We start from the raw sequence: 11,485 nt of genomic DNA on the forward strand, positions 1-11,485 counted from the left end.
ACATGACAAGGTTTAAAATAAATACTAGCATAAGCAAATGTAAATCCAGATTTTTGCAGAATATATGGATCTCTGAGGAAATCAAATATTTAATGTATTACATATTTAACATCAGTTAAAGGTCAGTGTCTTGCTATGGAAACACTATACAGTTTTGTGACTTTAATATAGCAGAAGCAAATCTGAAACCAACACTAGGGCTGGAAGGCTGTGTATATCTGGAACCACTGAAACTTGAGACAAGCATTAATGTACATGAAAAAGATATTATGGTAACACATACTGATGTGTTTGCTGACTTTATATGTCTCTTTAACGTAGCTAGGCAAATATCTTTATCTTCACTTCAGTGAAGAAAAAGCCAATTGAGTAATCGTGCTTTAGACTTAAGGATGAATTGATAATGTAATTTGTATAAGTTAAATGTGAATACTGTAACAATTTAAAGGGCAAAATGGCACAGATATTTTGAACCGTGGGATACTCTGAAGAATGTGACCATGTAAAAATACCTCTTGCCCTGTGTATGCACTCAGCCATGCCACTAAAACCCATGGATAAATATAAGGTTTTCTTACTTTCACTCTTCTTAATCCTATGGAGCCAATGAAGCTAGAAGAGAGTGAGCTGAATGCTATTTCTTCTTGCCTATTCTCACAGGACGCTTAATTTAGATCCTAATGCATGTGAGCAGAGGTGCAACCAGCAATTTTGGTGCCCTAGAGAGCTGAGGGAGGTGCCAAACACTGTGGGGTGCTGCTGGCACCTCCTCTACATCAGCAATCAGGACTAGTGCCCTGCTTGCCCTACCCTGTGGATGGTGAGTAGTCCTGTTGGCTTCAGTGGAGCCGTTCATTTAAGCCGTACTCCTGAAATGCCAGTTTTGTCTCTTGATGATCTAAAGTCCATGAACAGCATCCTATCTGCCCTTAACTACAGTTCCAGTGAAGACAAGAGAGCTGCAAAATTATAGCTGAAAATAGCATTTGGCTTGTCCCATGTTTATTAGTAATGATGCTACACAAATCAGAAACAATAGTTTGACTTTCAGATCCCTAAGTAGGTTAGCAGTGGTCACAATTTTTTTTTTTTTTAACTCCAAGCTGGTCAAGCTCGGGGTGAGACAAGAAATACAGAACCTCCAATTTCCTTAGACTAGAATCACATTGCAAAAAAGACGTGTGAGTGTTGATCGACAAAAGACAGAACTAGCCTTTCAGATCTTCCAGTTCACTGATTCCCAACCAGGGTCCATGACACCCTGTATTGCTGTGAGATCTTTTGAAGGGTGCCACGAGGTGTGAGGAAGTAAGTAGATAGATGCAAGCTCAGGCTTGTCCCTGCCTGGCTGATCCCTTATCCCCACTGCCTGGCACCTCTGCAAGGAGGTAAGCATGAGAATATATGAAGTAGTTTCTGAAATGGGGTGCCACTCAATTCGCTGATGTTGGGAACGGGTGGTGCCTTGAGCCCCGAAAGGTGGAGAACCACTGCTCTAATTAAACTCTAAACCCTGGGTTCCCCAAAACATTGTAATTAGATCACCCAACAGCAGTTGGGAGGTCTAATTTCTTGGGAACTGTTTTTCTATGCGATTGAAAGCCTGGCACAAAATATACCCCAATGCCGGGTGAATAATCTGAGCGAGTGACCCCCCACTGCAGTTAGGCAAGAGGTCCAAGACTTTGGCTGCACTGGATATGAAGCAGGGTTTTAAATCCTGTTAATCAACGTAACTTCCCCAGCACGGGTGTCACCTGAAGGAGCAGCAAGTCACCTGTCTCTTCCAAGGGCTGTGTAAGAATTAAAACACGGTTTCTTCTACCCCTAAAAGGGGGGATTTTTGTGTTTTCCCTTCCCTTTGCCTACAGCAAATATAACGTGTGTGAGAGGGACCAACTGGATTTTAAAAAATCCCCAATTTTCAGTAAAAAAAAAGTAACCCCAAATCTACATTTTTCTGTGATTTAAATGAAACAACACTAATTAATATGTGCGTGTGTGTGTATTAGTGAGATATATAGTGATGTTTCATTTTAAACGTAGAAAAATGTGGATTTGGGGTTACTTTTTTTAACCGAAAGGGGGGGGCTAAGTCGGAGAAAACCAGTATCCCTATATTAAAATGAAGGCCCTACCCACCTGCAGGCGGCGCTGTAGCCGCCACCCGCAGCCTTCCCTTCTGGGGGCAGCGGCAGCCGCCTCTTTGGCTCTGGAGCTCGTTGCCGGCCCCACCCCCGCGCGTGGAGCAACCGAGCAACACATCTGCGCATGCGCCGGGGTTGTAGCCTGCGAGCGCTGACGGCGCAAAGCGATGACGATAGCAGGCCGTGTCGCCGCCGGGACTTGGAGTCTTGGTGGGGCCACGCTCTGGTGAGTGAGTGAGGGAGGGGTCGGGTTGCGCACGGGCAGCCGGGTCCGGGGGCGCAGTGCAGTGCAGTGTAGCGGGGTCTCCAATGGGTCACGCGATGTATGTAACAGGCCGCGCCATAAAGGGTCTCTCGGGCCTGGCCGCGGGGGTCCGGCAGGGGCGGGACCCGTGCGGCTCGCTAGTGCCGGTGCCTGGCGGAATGGCGGCCCTCGGGGTTTGTCCGAGTGCTGCTGCGGAAACGCAGCGCTGGCTGGGGGCTCCTCCCTTCCCCGCCCCGCCCCAAGAGGTGCACGTGGCTTTGAACTTGGGAATCAAAACTCGTGGAAGAGGTGATATGTTCTATTAAACCAGCTAGATGGTTGCAAACAAATTCCTTTCTTTATTTGCAAGCTTTTGGGCGTACTTGCCCTTCATCAGGAAGAGGAGAGAGCAGAGATTGGAAAAGTTCCCTAGGTAGAAATGAAGATTCCTATTTCATATTTGAATTTGGTACATGCTGATAGGCACATGCATAGACCGTCCCGGTGTCAAGGAGCTGCCCCAGCCCTAGTTCTCCTGAAAGAGCAAAGGAGCCATCGCCCTCGCATCCAGGGCAGCTCTGCAGCTGGGGTGCTTTGTGATGGGATGGACAGGTTTTTCCTCCCTGCCTTGCCCAGTCCACCCTGGCCCCTCGTATCCTGAACGCTCCCATACAGGTTGTGTTTTAACAGGTTAAAAGTGGGAAGGTAGAAAGATTGTCCCTAAAGGGACACCACCTGCTTGAGGCCAACAGATGACTTTTCACTGTTATCAGTGACATTTAAAGTTACTGTAATTAGAAGGTTGATCAAAGCACTAACTTCTGTGTTTCAGTGTTTTCTTGTTGCACTTGCTGGCACTTTGCTTGCATAGCAACAGTGGCATCTTTTTCCTCATGCCAGTGTAGTCCTCTTTCTGTGCAGCAGCAGAGAAGGGAGTAAGAGGAAGAATGGAATATTTGTTTAGAAATCAGTAGAGGAGGGAGGAAGTAAAAATAAGTCAGCGGAATTGAATGCTGTGCCCCCACCCCAAAAGTGACTCGGAGCCTTTGGAAAAGTAGCTAGAGGCAGCACTCTCTCCTCTATTTTTAACATGAAGGGTCCAAACTCTTGGTTTATTGCAAATGTTGGTTTTGCGAGATCTCTATTAAATAGCCGATGTTTAAACAGCAGAGAACTCTGTTCAAAAAATCCCTGAACTACATGAGCCACCTCTTTGCAATTTTAATCCTCCCCTAGTTTCTTATGTCCCCCACATGGACATAGGGATAATATTCAACTGATCTAGATACCTACAAAATTACTATAAGCTGAGTCATAACTCAGTTTGAGCTCCCTCCCCCCCCCCCAGTTTAAAATACGCCATTGGTTAGCTCCAGATGGCATCAGTGAAGTTTTTAGGAGTATACTGAATGCTGCAGTAATGATGCCTACTATATTTTGTGTTTAATTGTTTTCTTGCCAAGGCACTGAGTAAAAATCTGTCTAAAGTTTTTGTTTCAATTTGCATTTATAATAGGTTTAAAATGCTACTAATTTGTAGTAAGCTTCTCAGAGTATTTCTGTTACATTCAGCATTCTTTTTTTCTTAGTGGCAGCCTTGAGAGAGACTTTTCATGAAACACCTACTCTGCTGATCCTGATTCTTAAGAAAAGATTCAGAAAAACCATTAGAAAAAAATGTCAGAAATACCAACAGAAAATGTGGAAGGGCCAACAGAGGATCTGGAGTCCACAGTTCCTGACACAGGGGAAAAGGTGAACTCAGATGATAAGCAAATTGAAAGAGAGGACTCAGGACCAGACAAGGCAGAGTGTGTTGAAACTATGTCGAAGAGACAAAGGAAGAAGCTATTGAAACAGAAACAGTGGGAAGAACAGAGAGACATGCGTAGGTATGGTTCAAACTGTGACTCTTCTACATGGTGAATTCCAAAAATAACTAGGTATGGGAAGCAGAACTTGTGCATAAATGCTGTGTACAGCAAAAAAAAACCCAGACTTTAAGTCAGTGTTTGAACAAACAAAGCATGGGATAAGTCCTCAGCTGTCCTATCTGAGGACCAAGGAACTTTTGATGAGCATCTTCCTCACTCCCAATAGGCCTGTAGTGCTGCAACTGTTACTCAACTTGCCATGAAAGCCAAGAGGGGTGCCTTTCAGAACCTGCTAATCTTTTCCCTAATTGGCCAAAATAGTTGCCTTGGAGAAGTAATGTTCATCGTTACTTCTGTATGAACTAGCAATGCATGTGCTGGCTGTTAGCCCTGCTTGACTAATCGATGAAAACCAAACATAAGTGGCAGATTTCCTCTCTGACAATACAGAACAATGCTGCTGGGTGGCTCATGGTCTTTCAAAATAAGACCATAGTGGTGGTGGTAAGTTTTCACACTGTTTCTACAATGTTCTGTAGAGAAAGGGATTGAAGAATAGGGCTGCTTTTGATTTCTCCAAATGTTGGCTGTACACCAAAGAATAATTTCCCCAGACAGCAGCTGTTTGGAATGAGCTTCTTAAGTGTTAGTGAAAGATGTGTCCTTGTTGGTTGGTGTAGTAAACTTACATGCTGTAGCAGTTACAAACCAGACCTTTTAAACTATATTTGGTACAGTCTGAGCCAGTTATAGCAGGTCTATTTGACAAACAGCTCTCTGCTTGGTTATTCATACAGGGGTTTAAAACCTTATGGCCTGTGAGCGCTGTGCTGCAATGTTGGCTATATGGCTGCAGCAGCAGACATGGCTGGAATAAGTGCTGAAAATAACAACAGCTTGTCACGTTTGTGGCTGATGTTAGTTTCATGCTAATAGCAGCCATGACACGGACCAGAAGCTCTCCCTTTCAAGACTGCTGTTAACAAGCGTGAAAGTGATTAACAGCTGAATGATTAGCTGAGCCTGTCAATGTTGTAACTGACCCAGTTATTGCTCTGTAAGGGAAGCACATGCTGTGTCTGCACTGATGAGCTGCCACACTTTAACATGGCTTAGGCAGCACCTTCAATATTTAGTCAGGGTAAGATAGCAAGTGGTTTGCACCATTTTCTTGAGTTAAAGAGCTTGCTGCCTTAACTGTGGATGTCTTAAGCCGCTTTGACTATACAACTTTTTGTTATCTGTGACATAGATTTATTTAAAAATTGCTGTAGTTTAATATTTTCAGATTCATATTCATGTTGCATTTTCAAAACATAAGAAAATGATTAATTATATTTTTCATATTTACTAGATAATTTGCTTTTTGCTCATAATTTGCATCAAATCACAGACTTCTGGATGTGCCCTGTGGATGATCTTGATGAAATTTGTGATGGTGTCACCTGCCTGTGGTGTCTTTGCCTGGCTCTTGCACCCAGTAGCAGAACTCCCATCACATCAAACCCTCCATACATTACAGGATCTATTGTATAAAACTTGACCTCAAAATTAGTTATTTCTTCTCATTCTTTTCTGATATAGAAAGACATGCACCCTGTAAGACTTATTGATTTAGCATGTTTATTTTTTCTTTAAATGTTTTTAAAGACTATAATAAGTTTAGCTGCTAACATTTCTGATTTTAGTTTAAACAGGCATATTTTAAAGAGAGAGAAAAACAATTTGAAAACGAGTGATTTCTATCAGCTCTGGTATTCTAACTCCTTTTTGCATATATGACCTGATCCTGATCCCTTTGAAATGGAAGAGCTTCTTTCTGTTGAGTTAGTAGACTCTAACCCAAACAACTTAGTGCTATAAATATACCTATGACTTTACAAAGAAAGATGAGGGGTCTACTTCAAGTTGCTTTTGAGCTGTCCCCTTTGCTAAGCATTATGGTGGGCTACCCTACTAGACAGGACAGTGGGGCAGTTCCATGTTCTTCCTTAACTTTTTCAAGTATATTTTTATCTCCCAGGAGTTGTAGCATATAGAACAGCTGACTATTTTTTTACTTCTTTTTTTTAGGCAGAAGCGAAAAGAAAAGCGCCAGAAAAGAAAACTAAAACGTCAGTCTCAACCGGAATCTAACAATGAAGGGAGTGACAGAAAGCGTATGCGTCGAGATATTGTTCCTAGTAACCTTCGCCTCATTGTAGACTGCAGTTTTGACAGTCTAATGGTATTAAAGGTAAACTAAATTTTGCTATTGAAAGCAAAAATCTTAGGCATTTTCTGGTACTACTGTTGGCATGATCTGAGAGTGGGGACAGTTCTTTCAATTTTTTTCTGCCCAGGAATAATGTTTGCTATACAACATGAATTCATACATTAGCATGTATGTTAGCTGCATAAATGTTGAGGCTTCAAAAGATGCTTCTGTCCAAACTTGCCAGAAATGCAGCTACATTTGTGGAGACATGATCTTGTAAATTGACTGCATCTGAGAACACAAACTACTTCTGTTTTATGTAATTTGTACATCATGTCAACCATTAAATTCCAGGCCATTCATGTTCTCTGGGAGCTCATTCTGCAAGTACTGCAAAGGCTCATTTTGTTAGGCCTCCTGCTCAAGGAGTTCTTGCTGCCCCTGGCAGAGTTCACAGGTGCCCATGGGTTGCAATATAGTCAGCCATGATGATACTCATGTCTGTTTCAGCTATTTCAGAGGTAGCTGGTGAAGTGGAACAAATAAACTGATATATTTTTTTTTTTTTTTTTTATGAATGTGAGGATAGCTAAAATCAAGATGATTTCTGGTCAACCCAGAAATGACTGGAATAAGGTGGATTGGGAAAAGGATGGTCAGTAATCAGAAGGTCAAGGGACTGTGTCTTCCTAAGTGAGCCAGACTCACAAACTAAAGATGTATTAGACATAGGTCCAGTACTTAATTCACTACAACTAGAGCTAAATGTGCAAGTTTTTCTCTGTCTACTTGTAGATAGTACCTTTTCTTTCTGATTTAAGTTTTTCTATAAAAGCTCTCATTTTTAGGCCCTCAGGACTAGCCAGCTGTGACGTTCTTTATGTGCAGCTATACAGCAAGGTCTCTTGAATTGGAGTCAGTGCAGAATGCATCTGGCAGCTTGTTGTGTCAAATAGAGCGCGGTGTTAATAGTCAGTGGCACTAGTTACGTAGTAAGTTCCTGGACAAAACTGAAACTGCTGGTTTAACACTCTAAAGTCCTAAATGGAATGTGTTATTGGCTAACAAAATAATGATTTCTAGAGTCACGCTAAATACAAACTAGGTTTTCATGGGGGAGTGATGGAGAAGTGAAAATAAATTTTTCAAATTCTTTTTTTGGATGTGTCAGGTTGTCCTAAAAACGTAATGTAGAAGTATGTCAGCTTTTTGTGGGTGAAAGAATGGTTACAGTTAAAACATGCGTGGTAGAGAGATGTTCTGTTCCTGGGAATACGTTGAGTTTTACATTTAATCACATGTTGATTTAGAACAACATGAAGCAAAGCTGACTAAAGAATGTAATCTTAAGAAGCCACAGATATTTCTGTGTGATTTGCTCATAGCAACTTTTTACTTTTTTTCTTTTTCTATTTCTTTTTCTTCCTTTCTAAGATTCCGATTTTTCTCCCAACCAAGAACCTGTTTTGCCACTTAAAAGCTTCCTTTTTCTCTCTCTAGCCTCTGACTGACTCTTGTAAAGTATTTTGTGGTGATCTATCTGAGGGGGACTGTATAATTGTGTTATCTGCAGGATGTCAAGAAGCTTCACAAGCAAATTCAGAGATGTTATGCAGAAAACCGCAAAGCTTTGCATCCTGTACAGGTATGTACAACACGCAGTGTATGTAAGCACTTCCTGTGCTGTGAACATGCAAGAGAGGCAACCCTTGCCCCAACAGGTGAACAATTGACTTAGAACGCTGTCTTTTTCATATTTGTATTTACTACAGAAATAATCCTCCTGGTAATAAGCACAGTAAACATGACTAGATACATGAAGGTGCATGTGATTTTTTTTTTTTTTTTTTTTTTTTTTTTTACTGTAAAGACTGCCAGATGCTTGTATACCTTTCTAAGCAACTTACTCGTGCTTAGTTTTCTATCTGCAATGCAAGGACAAAACAAAAATAAAAGCTTTTGCCCTTGTACCTTCAACTGCTCATTCAAAAAATGGTCTTACTAACATCAGTAAGGGTTTGATGTAACCCTTCAGAAGGGGAGACTTTTTTAGGGAAACATGGCAGCATATGGAATTTGGATTTTATGCACTATTTTTCTTTTATTTTCTTCCAAGTTTTACTTGACCAGCCACGGTGGTCAGCTGAAAAACAATATGAATGAAAATGACAAAGGATGGGTCAACTGGAAGGTAATAACAGCTCGATAAGTTGGTATTTACTGTATTATCTTTTATTTTAAGGTGGGTTGGGTTACTTGTGTTTTTTTCCAAGTGTTTATTTGTATATCAGAGGTGGTGTTAGAAATAATAATAACTTAAGTCTTCATGGGTTTTAATTATTTTGAATGAATTTTGCTTCATAAAAGTAATAGACTAAGCTGTAGCTTGAACTAGCTATTTAAGGGTAGGCGTTTATTGACTTAAGATGCACCTCGGTTCTGACCAGTGGTCTATAGTGACAACCTTTTTTTTTTTTAAAGCAGAAGTGTTACTTCTGTAGTAGAAAGAAGTAAAGTAGTTAAAGGGAGAGGATAAAACTGCATCAGCTTTACCAAAGCTTACCATCCACTGAATGGTAGCTTTGATAAGCCTTTTTTTCAGAAACCTTCAGACAGATGCTGACCCTTAATGGATCCACCAAAAGCTTACTATTTTTGCAAGAGACACCATTTAAAATCCCTGATATCCCTGGTATCTCAAGTGTTTGTGGAAAAGTTGGTTATCTTAAGCCATTTTTTATCCTTCCTGCTTGTTTTCCCTTACAGTCCTCTTAAACTAAACCAATATTCATGTGGTAAACATCCCAATACCCTGGCAACCCAGACAGAAGCTTCTGTTTGTAAATTGTTATAGAGCAGCAAGGTCTTATGACTGGTTTTTTGTAGCTACAGCCAAAACCTGTCCTGCCAAGCAAGGAACAAGAGCTGAACACTTTATTCTAGCTTCCATTTATGAAAATAAAAATTTGGGAAAGATGCTGGTCTTCAGGGGCTTATGTAAGTTTCCATGGAGAATCATGAGAGATCAAGCTTGCCTCTAGTAATTTTATTTGGGTGCCAGAAAACTAACTGGCACCTATTTGCAAGCTACTGTTTGAAAGCTGGGCCAGTAATGGTGGGATGGTTACTTGGTAAATACTAAGCTTTAGTGGTATAGTGCAGTGTAAACAGGGATGTGAGGGGGAAAAACACTCTGTGGATTGGCTAGTACACTATTCCACTGATACTACACCAGTGCCATCTTGCTAGTTCAATAACTGACAGCTTGCATCTATACATTTTTTTGGCTATATCTAATGCTTGGCTATACGAAAAGCCTGTATGGTGTTCAGTTGGGTGCAACTTGGAACTTCTGTTTGTCTTAAAGGATATCCACATTAGATCGGAGCACTATAGTGAACTGATGAAGAAAGAAGACTTGATGTATCTGACTTCAGATTCGCCTAATATACTGAATGAACTGGATGAAACCAAAGCCTACGTGATTGGAGGCCTAGTGGATCACAATCACCACAAGGTAGATGTTTTCTATGTCCGTATCTTCTTTATTTATTTATAGTATTGCATACAATATTGTTGTACATCTGCAAACTAGCAAATACAGAAATACTTCATTATCCAGTTTTTGTGCAGTAAATCACAACATTGGCTTAAATGATTATAGATACCACAGACCACAGAAACCAAGAACTCATTGATGTTTTGTGTTGTTTGTTTTTTTAAAGATGTTCTGGGTGCCTGTACACGTGGTGGAGGGATGGGGGTTAATTAGAGCAGCTTTCAGGAGCTGCTCTAATTAAAACACCTTCAGTGACTTTTGTATTCAGCATCCTGCATTTCAGAATGGTGGCAGGGATGCTTTAACTAAAGCTTATTTGACAAGCTTTAGTTAAAATGCCACCACTGCCATTTTGAAATGTGGGATGCTGAATACATGAGACGCTGCAGCAGGCTGGAGCATTCCAATTAGAATTCTTTTCTAATCAGAATGCATCAGACCATGTGTGTAGGCATTCTTCAATTTTATCCTGCTTATTACCATACTTATATTTTAAAATCCATTTCTATATTGCTGAGGGCCAGGTTTTTTAATAGCTGTCTTGGATCTCCTGTGTATGCAGTTATATACATGCCTGTACATAGATTTTCACAGTTGTATGTCCTAATACAGGCACAGAACAGCACTTGGATCTTGGCTGTACTGTTTTAAATAACTTCGCTTGTTAGTGTGACTTAGTTAAGGAGCACACTTGCGTTTGGATTCTAGTTCCACACCTGGACATGGAGTCACACTGTGTGGAACTGGTATGTCACTGGGAATGCCACGTAAAGGTTAGAGAACTCTTAAGAATGCTTTCCTTTGGATAAAGTACTGACCCAAGCTATTTCCTTTGAGCTATGTAATAATTGTATACGTGACATTAAAAAATGAATAATTCTGCCTTGCATCATTTTTCACAGTCTAGCAATCACTGCCAAAGACTGAGAGAACTAAACTGGGGCTTCAACTACCTGTGTCATGCTTTATCAATTTTCAGTTTTTCCAGAAAACATTAAAGCATGAGAGGTTTAAATTATTTTTTTAATCATTTAAGGGGTGGGGCAGGCACGGGACAGAGTTGGAGATATTGTGGGGGCTGGGGGAGGCGGGGGAAGCTCCTGTCACTGTGCACACCCTAGGAGGGCACAGGGAGGGAAGGGGCCATGTGCACCCCAGATCTACGCGAGGTGGGCAGGCTGGAGCCGGAGTTGTGCCAGGCTCTTTTCAGCGGGGGCTAGGCTCAGGGCGGACAGTGGCACTGGGGGGTGGGCTGCAGCCACCCCAGATTTCACCATAGTCTCACTCCCAGCACCACTACCTGCCTGGCACAGCCCTGGCTCAACCCATGCACCTGGAAGAGCCAGGGTGTGCCAGGTGGGCGGTGGCAGTTCTGGGAGCAGGGCTATGGTGAAATTTGGGGTGGCTGCAGCCACCTCTGTAGCCCCCTCCCAGCACTGCTGCTGCCTGTTCCAAGCCCAGCCC

At 41.7% G+C, this 11,485-nt stretch overlaps 1 protein-coding gene across 4 annotated transcripts in view; it reads left to right on the forward strand.

Moving 5' to 3' along the window:
- Positions 1-690: 690 nt before the first annotated feature.
- Positions 691-11,485, forward strand: part of TRMT10A (tRNA methyltransferase 10A) — a 24,008-nt gene continuing 13,213 nt past the window's right edge. Inside the window, exons 1-6 of one of the 4 annotated variants that reach the window (XM_006023679.3) lie at positions 691-820; positions 3,981-4,283; positions 6,339-6,501; positions 8,036-8,107; positions 8,579-8,653; positions 9,830-9,979. In XM_006023679.3, the coding sequence (XP_006023741.1) occupies positions 4,069-4,283; positions 6,339-6,501; positions 8,036-8,107; positions 8,579-8,653; positions 9,830-9,979 (675 nt within the window). In that variant the 5' untranslated portion in view covers positions 691-820; positions 3,981-4,068. Of the gene's footprint in view, positions 821-2,227; positions 2,374-2,399; positions 2,471-2,761; positions 2,825-3,980; positions 4,284-6,338; positions 6,502-8,035; positions 8,108-8,578; positions 8,654-9,829; positions 9,980-11,485 lie in introns of those variants that run through there. The other 3 variants (XM_006023678.3, XM_006023680.3, XM_014519999.2) reach the window with 3 other exon arrangements.

The sequence above is a fragment of the Alligator sinensis genome, unplaced genomic scaffold, assembly GCF_000455745.1.
Source record: "Alligator sinensis unplaced genomic scaffold, ASM45574v1 scaffold353_1, whole genome shotgun sequence".
Classification (NCBI taxonomy): Eukaryota; Metazoa; Chordata; order Crocodylia; family Alligatoridae; genus Alligator; species Alligator sinensis.